Source organism: Prinia subflava, chromosome 4 (assembly GCF_021018805.1).
Source record: "Prinia subflava isolate CZ2003 ecotype Zambia chromosome 4, Cam_Psub_1.2, whole genome shotgun sequence".
Taxonomy (NCBI): Eukaryota; Metazoa; Chordata; class Aves; order Passeriformes; family Cisticolidae; genus Prinia; species Prinia subflava.
The window spans coordinates 24,599,426-24,617,053 of NC_086250.1; the positions used below are offsets into that span (position 1 = coordinate 24,599,426).

The 17,628-nt window shown below is 47.9% G+C and overlaps 1 protein-coding gene across 3 annotated transcripts; it reads left to right on the plus strand.

Annotated features, from left to right (window-relative positions):
- The first annotated feature begins 8,156 nt into the window (after positions 1-8,156).
- On the plus strand, positions 8,157-17,252 carry SERHL2 (serine hydrolase like 2). 3 transcript variants are annotated; one of them, XM_063396091.1, is made up of 12 exons: positions 8,157-8,292; positions 9,641-9,860; positions 9,932-10,045; positions 11,112-11,153; positions 11,885-11,904; positions 12,092-12,166; positions 12,918-13,027; positions 13,303-13,382; positions 13,714-13,748; positions 14,534-14,610; positions 16,024-16,117; positions 16,448-17,252. In XM_063396091.1, exons 2-12 carry the CDS (start codon positions 9,713-9,715, stop codon positions 16,562-16,564), a joined length of 912 nt encoding a protein of 303 aa, XP_063252161.1. In that variant the 5' UTR covers positions 8,157-8,292; positions 9,641-9,712; the 3' UTR covers positions 16,565-17,252. The 3 variants fall into 3 exon arrangements, with proteins under 3 accessions (XP_063252161.1, XP_063252163.1, XP_063252162.1); XM_063396092.1 differs by lacking the exon at positions 8,157-8,292 and adding an exon at positions 8,370-8,765; XM_063396093.1 differs by lacking the exon at positions 9,932-10,045.
- The last annotated feature ends 376 nt before the right edge of the window (positions 17,253-17,628 follow it).

The following is a 17,628-nucleotide window of genomic DNA, read 5'->3' on the forward strand; positions in this document are numbered from 1 at the left end:
TATCTGTCAGGGAAAACTGGAGTTTCCCTTGGAATGGAGAATGTAAAAAACCCCTCCCTCCAAATTATTACAATTTTGCAATTAGGAGCTTTCAGGCAAAAATGTGGGAATAGTTGTTTACTAGGAATATTAAAAAAAAATACAAATGCAGGAGTACAAAAAAACCAAACAAGCAAACAAACAAAAGTCCTAGAAAACCCTGACAGAGTCAGAGGTACGACCTGACACTCTGTTAGTAGGATGTTGGAAGCAGTCTAAATAAGTCTTCCTGGAGTAACAGCTGTTGTTCTGTGGAGATGACCCAGTAGAAAAAAGGGTCCAGTACTGGCAAGATGGGTCCGGTCTTCGTCCAAGAATTCAGTGGAAAAAACTACTATCTTGGTGTTTGGGATTGCAGGTTTTATCCTGGTAGAAAGGCTTTGGCTCCTCCCACTGAGTGGAGCATCTCACAATAGAATGAAGTAATGTTATCAGTCATGTGAGAGGCCTTAAATGGCCCATTCACAGGTGATGTCCCTCGGAGGAAGATGGTGGAGGAAGAGATAAGAAGGCATTGCCTTATCTGGTGTTATCAGTTGTCCCATTAACAGGCGGCATCTGCCCTCTTCCCCCCCCAGAGTTACAAGAGATAAAGAACAATACCTCCCAAATGGTTTCAACAGATGAAAATAGAATACACATTTTTGGTTACATTTTTCAAACCAAGACACTGCCCTGACAATGTAGCTTACCAAGTGGCCCAGACGTAAGCTGGGGGGTTCCTGCCAGGTGGTTAAATGGGAAGGAAAGGGACAAAAGAAAGCAAGGGGAAGGCCTGCACCCTTGGGATGAGAAGTGATGCAGGCAGTTCATGAGATTTTGTACAGATAGGAGGGTGCAAGAATGATTGTAGGGTGAGAAGGAATGACTGCTAACACCTCCTGATGTGCTGCAAGTCCAACCTGCAAATAATACAAAATGTACAACGTTTCACTGCATTCAGTCTTAGGTAGTTTTTCCCTTTTGAACTTTCCTCCCCGTTTTAGATGGTCTCTCCCTTAACTGCCTAAAAGCCTCCTTTTAGGAGGTGCTAACAGCAAAGCACTAAGAAGAGGGGGAAAAAAACTCCAACAGCAGAAAAAAAGAAAGCCAGAAGGAGTAAATCAACACACAAAATTCCCCCAGCCCTGTTCCTCTGCATCCACCAGGAAAAAAAAAAAAAAGCCCACCACACCACAAAACAACAACAAAAAAAACCCACAAACAAAACCACCACAAAACCAAACACCTTCAGCGGTATTAGAGAGAGTAGAGGCTGTTTTAGTTCCACTCTTATGAGAAAAATTAGCACAAGTAGTGGCCCTTTTGCGTGAAGTGGTGGCAAGGCCCCTCTTTCCTCTACCAGAGCAGGGCTCTTCTCAGTAACGAAGAGAAACTGCTTTCCAGGAAAGCGAAGGTACAGGGGCTGCCCAGATCACGGTGACCCAGCACGGCTGCAGGGAGCTGGGTGCTGCGGCTTGCGGGCTGTCGGCCCCGGGACAGAGCGGCTGTGCTGCCGTGTCCGGTGGTGCTGCACGTCCCGGAGGATGGATGGAGCGAGGGGAGCCAGAGCCAGTCGCGCAGGGGGCACGCCGCGCACCGTGGCTGAAGCACCTTCATGCCAGTCTGCAACCCCCTCTGCTGTCACGGCTTTCCCCCATGGCCGCCCCAGAACATGAATTATTGACCTTCTATGTTTTCAAACAAAGCATCAGGCTGCATAATCTGGAAGGTATTTAGGTCAGATTTAAGCAGCTGGAGTCTTTTATAACTGTACAGCAAACCACTCCCTCACCTCTGAATCTTGCTACATGTCAAAAACCCTGGAGCAGTACAGAACAGTCTGGGACAGGGGAAACGAGGTACCAGCTTTCCCACCACTGGACTCAGGTGTGAGCTCCTTGAGGCTCTGTGGTCACATAAATCCATGATCACCCCAGGTAACTTCTCCCAACATTGCTGCCCAACAGACATGAAAGTGGAAGCTCAGCTAAGAATTTCATTGTATCCTTGAGATCTATTGCCTCTCCTTGATATCACACATTTTCAGGACGTTACTGGAGGCCAAAACAGGTGGATCTTGCCCAAATCCTTTTGCTCAGAATCCTTCAGCTGGGACACGTTGCCCTCAGTCCTGCCCATGCTTTCCCAGATTTGTCTCTCCAACACTGAGGCGGGTGGTGATGCTGAACCCTACTCACAGGACACAGGAACTAAGTTCACTCCAGGCATTTCTCCAAAGCAGACAAAAAAAGCTGGGAGAGGACAATCCAAGACATCCCTGTAGGAGAAAGGTCCTAAGTAATTGTTGAACCTAGAAACAGGGGCTTGCTCAACTGAGGAAACCAAGCCTCTAAATGAAGTAAAACAAAGTAAAATGCAAGGAGTATAGCTATGGACTATAATTTTGGGAGCAGTTGTAGCAAAAGCATTGCAGGCTGGTACCATCTCACAGCAGTGTCTATTGCAGTAGACTAATTTCCAGACCACTCTGCTTTCCAGATGATCACAGGACAAAGAACTCTGTCACATTAATCATTGTTGTTTTGTTAAACATCCCATCTTCATTAAAAAACTGCCAATGGTTGGAAAGCTGCCAGCACTGAGGTATTTAACTCATTTCTCCATTATAAAATGTATCCCTCATCTCTAGACTGTTTTTTCTTGTGCCATTGTTAGAGGGTGTGACAATTGGAAGAGCAAAAATGCAATGCTACACAGGTATACTAAGGCTCTGATCATATTGGTCCTAAATGCTTCTCTCATAAAATGTTTTCCAACTCCTTAACAGGCCTTAAAGCTCTGCCAGGAAGCCTCTCCAACTTGTTCCCTTCCTCACTGAATCATAGCTGTGAAAACTGGCAATTTTTTCACACCAGTAATCATCTCCATGGAATTAGCAGACACAATATAATCTCCTGCAATATAATCTCATTACACCTGTTCTGCATTCCCTGCTACATTGGAGAATGGAATTAGCCTTTCTGACTGCACTGGGAACTCACACTTAGCTGCTACTCTGCTGTGAGTCAGTCCTTTGGCAGTCACTTCTTCCACAAACAGCGCTGCCCGATCAAAAGTGTGGCCCAGGTAGAGTAACTCATCATTGGATTGTTTCAAAAATCCCCCTTACATGCTTATATCAACTTTAATATTTTGACACTTGCTATCTAGTCAATTCTCAGTCTGATTACTACAAAATATGTTAATTTGGTATCATGCCAGTATTTTAAAAAGCAAAACACAGTGTAAGACTGTATCAGTTTCCATGCTGGAGAGCTTCAATAGGTTTTATTTTTGTCTGCCAAATCCATAACCCAGATCTATAACTTACATCTCCAAAAGTTCCCAAGCAGTTTTATAGATTCTTTTCCACAAACACATGAGACCTAGTGTTAACTAGAACTTCTCCCTTGTTTTTAAATGATCCTGGTATATGCTATTTCCTTATTCTATCTGAGGTCAATAAGGAGCTGGTAGGCTTGTAACTACGAATGGCAGATTACTTATGGTTTTCACTATTATTTCATCTCAGCCTATGGGGAATCTGCCAGATTTTCCAAGTGAAAGATGGTTAAGTCTACACAAGAGCTGGAGAGAAACTTCTCTTCTTCCCCTGCCACTTCATACATTAAAGTAAGTGTGTGCTCTAAATGTAGGTATGGATTTTGTAGATATCTGGAGAGTAGCTCACCTCGCAAGTTAATCTAAACAGGCCCAGGAGATGGGAACCAGCAGAGACTCCTGAATCTGTCCCAGATATAATAGACTTTCTGATCAAGGAGGAAATGGAAATCTGAGACTGGAAGGAGTTTCTTTGTATAATGGGTGCTCATATATAACTTACATGCAAGAAATGTTTCTAACTATTTCATTAGTTGCAAATAAAGTGATACAAATGTGCACCACTTGGACCTGATGCATGGTGTGTGCCTGGGGCTGCTTTCAGCTGAATGGTAGGGGTTCATGTGGGAATGATTTAACACCCCAGCAGCCCTGCTATCCAAATTATGCTGCAGGTTAATCCCTGAAGCAGATGCACTCCACTTTTTCAAACACCCATTGCTTAGCTTAAAACAAAGATTTTCATTTAAATTATCATATTGGCCTCAGACTGCAGTGGGTAAATGCGGCGGTGTCTTCTCTGGACCGTCCGTCCACTGTCTCCGGCTAGCTCTGCACCGCAGACAGCTGTCGAATCTGGGAGGCAAGCCGGCAGGGAAAGCAAGCCAACTCTGCCCCTGTGGGTCCTTGGCCTTGGGAGGCACCGAAGACTAGGTGGAGTACCGCAACAATGAAGGAGAAGGACAAAGAGACACTCTCTGGGTCAGGCAAGGAGGAGTTTATTCACCGACTCCTGAGCTTAGCCTGAGAGACCCAGGAGAGAGCGCCCAGAAGCTGGTCTGCACAGGGTTATAAAGGATACAATCAGGGGAGGAGAAATGGGAGGGGCCAGACGCAGCTGGCCAATCCAAGCCAGTAACTAGAGAAAATAAGGGGCAAGGACATGCAGTGGAGGCCAATCAGGAAGGAAGGGGAGGAGAACAGCTCTGGCGGGAAGGGTGAGTGGCACATAGCTGTGAGGGGCTAAAAATAACCTGAGGTGCAGGGACTGTGAGGCAAGGTATGAATAACAATTAGGTGGGGAAGGGGTACAGAGAACTGAACTGCACAAAGAACTTATGAAACACAAAGGTACAAATTCCTACAGGTAAAGAGCCAGCACCTCTTTATCTCTTCCACCTTCTGCACAGCTGGAGAGCTCTGTAACTGAGTTAGCTCAGCTGGTTACAGCATGCCAATAGACGAGGAGCACAACAGGTCTGGAGCAAGGGGGAGAAACCAATTTAAGCCATTGTTTTTGCCCTTAATATGTAAGCAACTTTTTCAATCAGAAATTCACATAAATGAAATTTAACAAGAAATTAGGAAAAACCAAAGAAAAAGTACACCACACAAGGTACCTGGATGAGTCTGTTGCTGTTGAGCAGAGCCCAGAGATCATAGGATGACATCCTACCCCAACTCTTCCCACCTGGGGAGCTCATTTAAACTTTTAAGACTTCCTGGGACCATCTCCAAGGCAACCAATATTTGTAGATGGAGCTCAAACTAAAGCCTGTGAGCCAGCATGTTGGAGCTGCTTGCATGATAACGTGCTTGTCTGTGATCACTTTTATTTTCCTGTCTACTATAGACTGCAGCATATGCTCACAATATGGGGCTTTATCTAGAGGTGTGTCCTCTATATATCCTCTGAAAGAAATCACTTAAGCTAGCAATAGCATGCTTTTTCTTTATTTGTGTAACTGGACAGAAGAAATTGGGCTACAGGACTATTACTAATAAATCAATATAAATAGATCAATATGTCAGTACCTCAGTGCTTGAATCCAACCAGCTACGGGGAATTCATCCCCTGGTAGCAATCAGTCTGCTGTACTTGAAGTTTCCTCACCAGATCTGCAGCTAGCACAAACTGTTCAATGCTGTTTCAAGTCAGCGGAGCATAACAGCTTTGCATGTCCCAGTGTTCACCCTTGCAGGTCTCCTGCCCCTTTTCAAGGACACAGGGGTTAAATTGCCCTTTGCTAAACTCATGGGATATCTCACACTAACTCACAGTTCTTTATTCAAAACCAGCCTTTCTTACCACCAGTCCAGTGTAGCCCAGCCAACACCTCAGCACTTTTCCAGGTGGAGTCCAGTTTCCTCCACGAGCAGCAATCCCACTGCAGTGGCCCGTGGCACTTACTAGAAGTGGATGCAGCAAAATGAATTCTGTGAGCCATCCAAATTCTGCTGTGCATCCTGCACAGGGCCCTCCCCTTGGAGGGTTTTCCAGGCTGTGCTGGGGGAGATGCACAGTCTTGTAAGATGTTGCACTGCTCTTTTAGAGGGGCAAGTAGCACTGCTAGAGAAGGTATGAAAGACCTGGAGTACAGTACAATCTGGCTTTGGCTAATAGGGTGACAGTCCTGCTGATGAGGGGACGGTACAGAGCACATCCCAGTGCAATCTTCTCCACTTGGAGCTCTATCTGAAATCACCTATTCCCGATCATTTCTGTGAGGAATTTTTCCTTTCCCATCAAGCGGCTATTGATGGAGCCTCCTACCAGAAGTGATTTAAGATTCAGGTCATAGGAGTCCAGTGTCATTAGAGAATGCATTATTCCCACGTGAGTCCCAGAATAAGCTCTGTGACCGAAAGCAATTACAGTCCAGATCCTACTGGCTGCTGGAATGTGGGGGAAAGCCCAGTGTGGTGGTCCAGGACCTGTGGGTGATGATGCATATACCACCAGGGCAAGCATTTACAGCAGGATCTCAGGATTATCCCAAACAAGGCTTGTGCCAAAAAACTGGTATTAGGTAGAGATCAGGGCTGATAGGCAAATAACTTGGGTAACTACCACCTACCTACAAGCTCTGTCCAAAGCTTTTGCCTTGTAACAATCTCCATGGGACCAGCTCCAGCATGTAGCTCTCAGAGGATGTTGCTTGTGGGTACCAGTTCTTGGAGGTGAAGTTCCCCATGCTCCAAGCACAGGTGGTAGCCAAGGCCTGGGGATTATCTGTGCTGTGCTTGCATGGCTGGCAGGACAATGCCACTACCTTCAGTGGGCTCATTTCTCTGCTCTCCAGAAGTGGGTCTGGCTCAAGAGTGGCAATGGATTTTCCTGGCCGTGACCTGTAGTCCCACCAACCACTGGTGTGTATGCCAACAGTCCACATAACTTCCCATGGCACAGAGTTCTCTTCCTCAAAAGTCATGCCATAGACTGAAGAACCACAGGCCTAGCAGCAGACACTGCCTAACAATTACACTGCTGTCTGGTGGCTTCTTGAGGAGGAATTCCAGGAATTCACAGGAGGGCCCTACCCTCTGTTAGCAGCAGCTGCTATTTGATTATTGATCATTATTATTGAGTGAATTTTACAAATCTGTTCTGCCAAACTGTCTCTTGCTTTTCACCTTTTGTAATCAGCCACCCACCTCTGACAGTTGTGGGAGGGAAGCTGTAGAAGTTACCATGGCCTCTCTCTGCAAGGCTGCCCAGCCCTTGTAGTCTGCTTTCCTGCTCCTCCAGTATGGAGGCCTAAGAAAAGGCACTGGACACTTTGCAAACCTGTAAAAATTCATGTTCTGATTTCCTTTCTAATGACTCACATGGTGAGGAGGCTGTGAACCTACACAATGCTTTCTTCTCAGTAATGGGTCCCCAAGGTTAGGTTTCAACTGCCGTGGAGCAGAGCCCATTTTGCCAGATGAGTTAGAGCTAGGCAGGGGAAATAGGACTCTAAGCTTCTGCACTGGTTTCTTTCAAGCTTTTTAGGCTGTTATGAAAATATATTGTTTAATTTAGGAGACTGATGTGCTGAACTGAGCATAGGGCTTTTAGTTACCAATATAAAAATGATTCCCTAAGAACATACATTCATTCTGCATCCTTCAAATGTTCCAGCAAGGGGTCCCACTGCTCACAGTGTGATTTGACTTTGCCTCCTGTGACCGCAGAGTCTTTGACTGAAGAGGAATGGTTGTGATCTGCATTAGGCCTAGCAGACTGACTGCTGGACAGAATGAGAGGCACCAGCAAGCAGCCATACTTGGGTTGTGGCTTCCTTGAAACTTTGTCTATGCAGACATCACCTTTTTGGGCAATTAATAAGGCAAACTGTATAGAAACCTCTCCATCTGAGAGGGGTCTGTTTTCACAGAAGAGGAGTAGAGCAGCTAACTCAATGCTGTCCACTGTGTATCTGTGGCAGCTTGGCCCTGTAGTTGAGTCTGTTCACTGTGATGGGTCACAGTATGGGAGGGTGACTCTCGTCCCTGAAGCAACGTGTTAGGAGTTCAGAAGAGTCTCTGTCAGAGTGTCAGAAGTTCAGTGCTAGTGTCAAGCACTTGGGCCTGTTTGATGTCAGTATGAAGCTCCTGGGTCACAATTAAAACATCTCACACTGTCACCACAGTACAGGCAGTTTCCATCATCAGTAATGCATCTTCTGGAGATAGTCAAGCATGCAGCCATACCTCCTTGATTTCGACTCCTGAGAGATTCCCATCAAGCCCAGGAGGTTGTTCGCAGCTCCGGACCGCACAGCTATTTTTAAGTTCCCGTTCCTCTACTAAGCCCGATGCAGAAAGAGGCGGGGGCCGAGGCCGGGGCGACCCAGGGAGGCGGGGAGCGGGGCGGTGCAGCCGGCCCGCCTTGCTCTGCCCGGCCCTGCCGCCGCCTCTGCTCAGCCGGCCCGGCCGCACGGAGCGGTAGGAGGGGGCTGGGGCGCCGCGGGAGGGCGGTGAGCGGAGAGGGAGCCGGGTCGGCCGTGGCGCTCCGGGGGCTTTTCTCAGCGCCGGGCGAGGGTCGGTCCCCGGGCAGCCCTTCCACAGGGCCGGGAACAGGAGCGGGACCAGGAGCTCCAGGGTGCCCCGAGGCGAAGGCCCAGATATATGATAGCGCCTCCTGCCCGCTGGGCCCAGGCAGGACTGCCTGGGGAGCGCCATCAAGCTTTGTCAGGCGCCCAGGCCCTCAGGATAGGGCAGGTCCATGGTCACACCATGGAAAGCCAGCCCACGGTTGTTTGTCAGGATCTGGCCTGGCTAGGGTAGCTGGGATCAGATGCAGCGCCATGATCAGCAGGCACGGCCACGGTTCCTGGGGCGAGGGCCTTGCTGACAGAGACTGGCATTCCTGCAGTACTGCTGCGGCTGCTCCTGGGCCGAGCTCAAATGCACTCATGGTGAGCCCCAGGCGTGCCTGATAGGGACCATCAGGGCCCTGACAGCAGCCTACACCCTCTCTGTCCTCACTCCTGAGAGAGGTATGGGCTCAGGAGGGACTTGCTGTAGAGTGATTTAATTGCTGTGTGGTCTCAGAGGGCTAATTAGGGAGCAGATACACAAGACAAGTCACTTAGAGGGGGGTATGACATGCGATACTTGTAGATAGGGATAGTCAGGTTACCCATGGCTTAGGGGTAAAAGGGAAATATTTAAACAACCATTGGAGGGTTGCCAGAGGCTGGGTTCACTCAGGAGGTGGCACTTGAGCAAAGGTCAGTGATTGCCAGATGGATGAGATGGTCTGAGGTCAAGCAAGCGCCTGGCAGGTTGCGAACTCATATCCCATGCAAAGGTCCCTGGCCCTAAGGGGTGCACAGGTGGGTGGCAGCAGTGACCTCCTGTGCAGCATGGAGCCAGCTGCTCTCACAAATGAGCCAACCAGTGGTGCGAAAGAGAAGCACTGAGATTAAAAAGGGCAAGGTGGTAATGGTCTAATGCTGGAGGCAGCATCCTTACTCCCCAAACTGTCTTTTTGGTCCAGTACAGTTGCTTGGCTGACTGCAGCTAGCTGGGGGAATTCTGCATGGTTCCCTCTTGCCAAATCCTGTGCCTTTTGGTCAGGTTGCAGCTGCTGCAGAGACAGAGAGGTTTCCTCCTTCTGCATAGGGAAAGCTTATTTCTTCCTAGTATGTGCTGGGAGGAGGATTCCCCAAACAGGCAGTCAGGAATGGCAGCTTGGGATATTGAATGAGGAGCTATAAATCAGCAAGCTGCTAATTAAGACCACAGGAGACTGGTGAGTTACTGAAGACCTACATTACTCTTTTCAAAGCTCTAGACCATTAACAAGACCCCTGGGACCTTCTCCAAAGTGACTCTCCAAAGACATCACCCTGTTTTGGGCATGTTCTCAGAGCTGAAGTTCCCTGTGCCCTGGGGACATGTGGCAGCCAAGGCCTGGGGACACTCAGAGGGACATCCTGTGCTGTGTTTGCATGGCTGGTTGGACAATGCCAACACCTTTGACAAGCTCATTCCACTGCTCCCCAGAGGTAGGTCTGGCTCATCAGGATGGCTTGTGTTGTGTGGCCAGGCTGCACATCTGATACCATTTCCCTTTCAGGTTGTTATTATGTGGCAATGGATTTTTCTGGCCATGGTTTGTCATCCCACCGACCTGCAGGCTGCCCCTACCATTTCCTAGATTATGTGACTGATGTGCGCCGGGTGGCAGCAGGTGGGTAGTTGAAGGAACCCTTGAGGGTGTGCTTGTGTAGGGGGTGTTGTGCTGGTACTGCTCTTTCCAACAAGCAAGCAGCATTTATTGCCAGGAGAGGAATCAGTTCCCCCTGCTTTTCAGTTTGATGTTAACCACTGCTTTGTGACTGAATAAGCATCCCTTTTTCTCACTGTTTTGGGAAAGGAAGAAACTGTAAGCCCTGGGTCTTTCTGTAGTGTTTCTGCACTAAAAAAGCAGTAGTGGTGAATGGGGATGCAACTAAATAGTTTTGTCAGACTGGCTTTTTGTAAGCAGTGATCCCTAACCAGTATTAGGTGTAAGTTGGAAACTTCTGTTTCTCCCTGATGGCAGTTTGCTACTTGCTTTAGTATCATACCAAGAAATCTGAAAGTCAAAGTGTCTTGTACTTGTAATAACTCCTGATGTAGCTGTCTACTTGTATACTTGGCATGTGTGGTTTTACATCCCCCATTCAGTACACAAAAGAGACTCTTGAAGCCCTCAGATGTTCCAGAGGGTAAACCCCATCTTTCAGTGAGGTATATTTCAGATGGGCAGCACAGATAAAGCTGTATTTTCCTATAAGCCTGCCAGAGTGCCCTAAAACTGTACTGAAGAGCCTGATGTGCTAAATGGTGCAGAAAGCTTTCACTTGGAATCATACTTCCCTCAATACAGCAGACCTGGCTCTGTGTCCTTACATGTCTTGCAGAATGCCCTGCAGTAGGATGCTCTGTCAAGGTTTCTCTCTTCCACCAGATGCTGCCCAGTCAGGCTCCTCTGCTTCTTGCCAGTCTCATGTGAATCAGACTTTGCTGGAGTTTGTTTGACATACAGAGAGAGCTTGAGAACTGTATGAGTTAACTGCCACAGAAATGAGGTGGTGAATGCTCTTTTTCTTCAAAACTGGCCTACTTAGCTGCCTAGTTTCTGGATTAAGAACCAAATGTGGCAGTGCAAAAGCCCTCCTGGGAGAAAGGGCCCATGTCAGTGGAAAAGCAGCAAAATGTTGTTGCTCTGGTTTCTAATGTAGCACTATCTGTTCTTCTCTGTTACCATTTAGCCTTGCAGTGGAGACGGTTCACTCTGATGGGTCACAGTATGGGTAAGTGGCTCTAGTCCTTGGTAAACTGTGAGATTAATAGATGTCAGTAGATAATTAACCTCCAAGACATGCTGCTAGGAGCTGGATTGGAATATTTATTATATTATGCCAAGTATGTGGTCACTGCTTAAGTGATTCAAAAATCTGTGCCCGTGTCTGAAATGCCTGTTTTCAAGACCCTGTAGTACAGTGGTAACTCTTGCTGTGAGCATTTCCCCCACTCACAAGAGGGAACAGTGATTGACAGAGGTGTGGTCTACACAGGGGAATTCACAGTGGGCCTTCCTGCTTGGTCCTCACAAAGCCTGGGAACAGACAGCCCATTTGGTGGCCTATAAAGCTGGCTGAGGGGAACTGGACTCCAGGATCCATCCCTTAGAGCTTGGAGTATAATTTGATTTTGGCACAATTTGGAGTTTGCTTCCAAGGGCTGCTCTGGTCACAGCTAACAGGACCTGCACACCAAGGTATTTTAAACAGTAACTCCTCCTTGGCCTTTGCTGCCTCAGGGAGGTAGGAATGGCACAAGATGGGGAATAAAGCAGGTCAACAGCCCTGGTCTCTGCTTGCATGTTGCAGGCTGGGAGAGCTCTCCTCTGTACTAGGGTTTTGTCCCAAGGTACAATGCACGTATTTATTTCTGAAGCAGCTTCTGCTGTGGGGGAGGTGAATTTCTGTTACTAGGGGCTGTTCTGTGCATTACTGAGCACACAACCTTTTCTCCTTTGCAGGTGGGGCTGTGGCAGGAATGGTGAGTAAGGCATAATTTCATCATGGGGTTGTGATTTCTGCAGCTGCAACAACAAATGGGAGAGGAATGAAGGGACAGACCTGGGTCTCAGGGGAGGAGAGGCCCTTCCCTGACCCCTCTCCCATGCAGCAGGATAAAGACATCAGTGCTCAGCTTTTCATTCTGTTCTTGTTTCATCCATCCTCAGTTCTGTTTCCTTTATCCTGAGATGGTGGACAAGCTGATCCTGCTGGAAAGTCTTGGCTTTCTTCTAGCACCAGAGGTTAGATTTCATGTGTCCTTCCCTTCACCTTTTTAAAATACAAAAGTAGATTTTTTTTTCTTTTCCTCACTTGTTCAGAGAAAGTACTGATGTGACCACTTTCTGGCAGATCATACATGTCCCAGGGCTCTTCCTTTTGACAGACACTGATCTGCTTGTTGCACAGAATGAAGTCCGTCCTTAGGATGGCCCTTGAGGCACACATGGTAGAGCTCCACATCCTGCAGTCCCTTAGCACTGAAATTTGCTTGTCTGTGCCAAGCCTTGTACAAAGGAAACTAGAACCTCTGTCCAAGCAACTTCAGGCTGAGGTTATCTTTTTGCCAACAGCTTGTTGGGTGATTTGGGTACAAGATTGGTGGATTTCCTTTTCTGTTCCTGGCAGTTCATAAAGTTACATTCCCAACTTGCCATCATTGCTACCAGATGCTGGAGCTTTCGCTGGCAGTAGTGGGACAGAAGCCCTAGGTTAGAGAGACAAAAATACCAAACTTTGGAGAGTTGTCCTCAACTTAGAAGTGAGGTAGGAAGAGTTAGAAAAGACAGCAAGGATAAAAGGTTAGTAAGTTCATTACAGCTGTATTGATGTTTCCTTTCTCCCAGAAATGGGCATTTTTAATAAGATATCCATAACTGGTACCAGTTCTAAGGGACGGTGAAAGGTGAAATTCCCTCTTCCACACTCTCCAATAAGGGGTAAAATCATTCAGAAGAAAGGGGTTATCCTCTTCCCTACCTCTCTGTGTTTCAGGACATTGAGGCGTGGCTGAAATCAAAACGGAGGGTGATTGACGGACTACTGAGTCTGGAGGCAAAGCAGCAAACTCCCAAAGCATGGAGCCCCAAAGCAGCATTGCAGAGGTGGGTTCCCATCCATCCTCTTCATTTACTGCCTGCCCTCACCTTAACAGAGTTACAGTTGCACAAATGAGAAAGGAAAACCATCCCTGCATTTCACCTTTCAAGTCCTCTTCTGGAATCCTAGCACAACTTTTTGCTTCTACTGCCAGAAGCTGCTCCTTCTTCCTGCTCTTTTCTGAAGCAGCCTGAGAGGTCACTGTCACCTTGTCATGCCATTTTTGCTTCACTTCCTTCCTTTTTCCAGCATCACAATCTCTCTGCCGTGTCTCCCTCAGGCTTTTAGAAGCAAACAGCCATCTGACAGCAGAGGGTGGGGCAATCCTACTGCAGCGAGGAGCAACTGAGACACCCGCTGGTAAGGGGCTGTGTGGTGCTGGGCCACTGCTGGGTGTGCAAAGGGACTGGTGCCAACAGCCATTGTGTTCTGCAGGGTACAAGGTGCCCTAGCTACAGATTTACACAGCCTGAATGGGATCAATTAAGTCTGGAGGTAGAGTTCTCCATTCCCAGCAACTGCGTTTGGTGCTCAAATCCTAGAACAGCTAAAGAAAATAAACTAAAAAAAAGGAGAAATCTGAATTAATCCTATTCCTCCCATCTCAAGAAGTCTTGGGCTGACTCCAAAAGTGAATTAAAACAGAACAACTCCTATGAAACATGAAAACCTTCTGTTTTTTTCTTTCCAGGGCTGGTGTATAACAGAGATATGAGAGCCCGTATGGTGAGCACTGCCTTTCTGACATGCCCCCTTGCTGCTTCAGAGCCCTGAGCTTACAGAACACTCAAGACAGAGGATGCCTGCTCACTGAGCTAGGACCTGCCTCCACCCAGCCACTTGCTTTCTGCTTCTCTAATTCCCACATGTCCTTTAAATGGTGCTTTTAAAAGAGCCTGTACTTGATCGTTGATTCAGCTTACAGCCACTGGAAAATGTTACTGTTTGTTTTTACAAAAGTTCCTCTGCCCCAGGGCCTCCTGGCCACATTTTACTGCTGTTCTAACTCTTCAGGCAGCAGATGGATGAATGCTTCCTGTCAGCTTCTTTGTCAGGTGACCCGAACAAGAAGGGGAGTGGAGCAAAGTCCTTAGATTTGGTATTTTGATAGTTTTGTGCCACTTTTGAGCAAATAGGGCCTGATGTACTGTGCTACTGCCAGGATATGGAAGCTAGGGTAATGTACTCCTTCCTTTTTAGTAAAAGGATTTTTAAAGCTTTTCTGTATGAAATCATTCCCATATGTGCTACAGCCCAGCAGGCAATATTGTTAGCAGTCCTGAAACACTGCCAACTGGACAGTGGACAGAAAAAAGCTGGACAGAAGGAGCCTTTGCAGAGCCAGCTACTTCTTTGTGCAGCCTGGATGCTTGTCATGTCCCAGCATGGAAGCTTCAGGGCCACAGTTATTTCCACCTTCAGAGCCACTTGTGCAGGGCAGCTTGGGGACACCCTCTGCCCCCAGTTGCTGTCCCTGACCTTTGACGCTTTCCCTCTCTTTGCATCTGCAGCAGAGTCGAGAGTTCTTCACAGTGGAGCAGTGTGTGAAGCTCCTGCAGAAGATCCAGGATCGTGTTCTCATCATTGTGTGAGTGAGGCACAAACCATACCAACCCTTGCTGTCTCCCTTAGTGGAAGGAATGAAGGCTAGGAAGGAGTCCTCCACTACCCCTTCCTCTACACCAGTCATCCAAACTTTTGGCCAGCTGGTGTAACAGTACAGCTTCACATGTGAGAAGTATTTTCCAGTTCCCCACCATTGCCCTGGGTCGGGCAGGCTCCTGGAGAAGGCAGAGAGCAACTGGAACATCCTCCCTGCCCGGTGCTCTACTTTCAGGCTGGGATTCCCTGGTGCAAGGCTGACTGAAGAAATGTTAGCCCTGTCCCATCTTCCTCACGCTCTTGGCTTCACAATCCCACCTCACAACTTACCATTGCTTGGCACTACAGCAAGGGCCTGTCCTGGCAAATATGTGATCTTCCACAGCACCACACCTACGTGCTATCCTCCTGACCTGACTCCACCCCAGTCAGCAATCCAGCCTGCCCCCTTCTCCAGGCCCCAAAACCTCTTGCCTGAGCAAAGAAGTGAAACTACAGCAGTCTCCATCTCCTCCTGAAGGCCCTGGTCTGAGCTCCTGCAAGCTTTCTCCTGGAGCACCTGGGGCAAACACCTCTGGGGACATGGCCAGTGGCTTGCACAGAATCCCACAAGCTGTTCAGCTGTCTGGGTGCACAGTTTGTTCTGAGAGTTGTCCTCTGCCTTTTCCTATCTCCTTGGAGGGCAAGGTGTGCAGGGCTCTGGCTACTTTGGCTTGAGGGGTGTTGTTAAAAGATTGTCTAGAAAACAAGAGGAAGTGCTAGCGGCCAAGAAAAGAGGTGTTTTAGTATAATAAGAGGTTCAGGTTATTCGTGCTTGACCAGAAGTGTAACACTGGGATGAGGTCAAGTCCTCTGGGCCATAGAAATGCCTTTGAGGCTGGGATGTCCCCTTGTCCCATCACCACATTAGGAGACAGCACGATCTTAGCTCTGCAAGAGATCTAATGCTGACTTCTCCAGGGCAACTGCCCTGGTACCTCCTGCTCTAAGCAGGGCATAACCTTGTTAAATAAGCAGCAAAGAGAGGCAGAAGGGACTAAGGGAAGATGTGGAAACTCTAAGGAAGGAAAAAGCTAAGAGCAGAAGGCAGAATGGGGCAGGGAATGATGTTCTCAGACAAGTTACAGAGCCAGCACTGGGAGGACAATATTTAGCCTCATACCACTAGGCAGTTACCCAAGGTTTTACATAGATAGTTTGATAGAAAATAGCTGCTTAGCCAAGCTGTGCGGTGCACTCTTACTGTATGACCCTGTCACCTGCTGTTTATGAGCAACCTGGAAAGAACAGTTGGGTCTGTCACCCTACTGTCTTGAGTGCACTGCTTCTGTGCAGGACAGCCACAAAGACAAATGGGGGCACACTGGCTGCTGTACTGAGCCTCACTGTTGTTTTTCAGATCACAAGATGGACTCTTGGTACCACACAACCTACCCAGCAGAAATCACTTTGTAAAAGCCCTGCAGGAGGCATTTGAGTCTGCCCTGAAAGAGGTGAGAGGAAACTTCATCCTTGCATCTCAATTTGCTACCAACCTGGGAGCAGCAGCTGGGAAGCAGCTGACCTGGGTGGACACCCTCCACTAGGTGATTTGTCCTGAACAGCACAGCCCTCACAGGGGGTGGAGGAGTGTGGAGTGGGAGGAGGAAGCTGTCAAAGTCCCAAGTTAATACTGCCCTCTGGACCCAGCTCTTCACAGGTCCTCCCATCTCTGTCCTGCCTCACTTGCCCTGTCCCTTCCCATGAGTGTCACACAGCAAAGCAGTGGGGTGCCTGAGGGAATACTTTCCTGGTCCACATGTTCTTGTGTCCTTTCCCTCCAGCACATCCAGCTAGCAGAAGTGCCTGGGAGTCATTTTGTGCACCTGAACGAGCCCAAGGTGGTATCTGGGATCATTAGCAACTTCCTGACAGCACAGAACACCAGAGCCAGACTCTAGAAAGCCCTCACAGTTGCAGCAGTACTGGAGAACTGGAAGCTAACAAGCAAGCTCCAGAATTGTCACAATTCCTACCTTGCATTCAACATGAGATCATGATAATCTTTCCTATGCTTAGCCCACTGCAGGGTGGAAGCAGGTCTGCCAGGGGTTCTCTGAAGGAGAGCTGAGCAAAGTATCTCATTTGCCAAAGTGAGAAGGAATCCTTGCTCTACTTCCAGCTCTGTGAGTAGAGGGATAGAGGCCAGAGTGGCCTTCCCCTTGGTTTACTTCAAACTTGCACCCTGAAATGGAGCAGAACACAGGCAGAGGCATCCTCTGTGACAGCAGCATCATCAGCTTTGGCACTGCAAGAGGTGGCTCACCTTGCCTCCTCCCTGAGGATGGTGCAGGCAAGCTGCTCACAGGATTTAACCTGCTGAAAAACAAGGAAAGTGTTCTGCTTCTCTGCTTACTTCCACAGATGCCTGAGCTCAGAGGGCCTCAGTGTCTCTGCTCCACTGTGAGAGCTACTGTTTTATTAAGAATCAGCTTAAATAAGAGCTCACCTGTGCAGAGAAGGCCATTTTAATGAATGCTAGAGAATGTCCCTAATCCTCTAGCTGAAGCAGCTGGGAGAACTACAAATTATGGAAAAGTTGGCAGAGGTGATTTCTGTCCTAAATAAAGATGAATGTTCTAATGTTAAGTCTGTCTTCTTGACTCTGTAGGAGAACAAACCTCCTTTCTCTTTCAGGCCGCTCACCCAAGCGGCTAAAATGCATATTGGGAGGCAGCAATTTTTGAACACTGTCTGCCTTAGGTGGGCCATATTAAGTATCTGCTCCCAATTAAACTGATGCAAAAAGCCCACTGAAGCAGGCAGGCCCATCATCTCCGCAAGCAATGCAAACTGTATTTGCAGTTGTTTTTTTAGGAGAGGGTAAATCCATTTCATCTCAGTTCTCTGGAATTTACCACCACTTCCACCTTACATTCATGGTCACATCTCTAGTGAGGCTGCAGGTAGTGAAATAAATGTGTAAAAGCCTGGGCTGGCTGGGTTACTTCAATCACCGATCTAC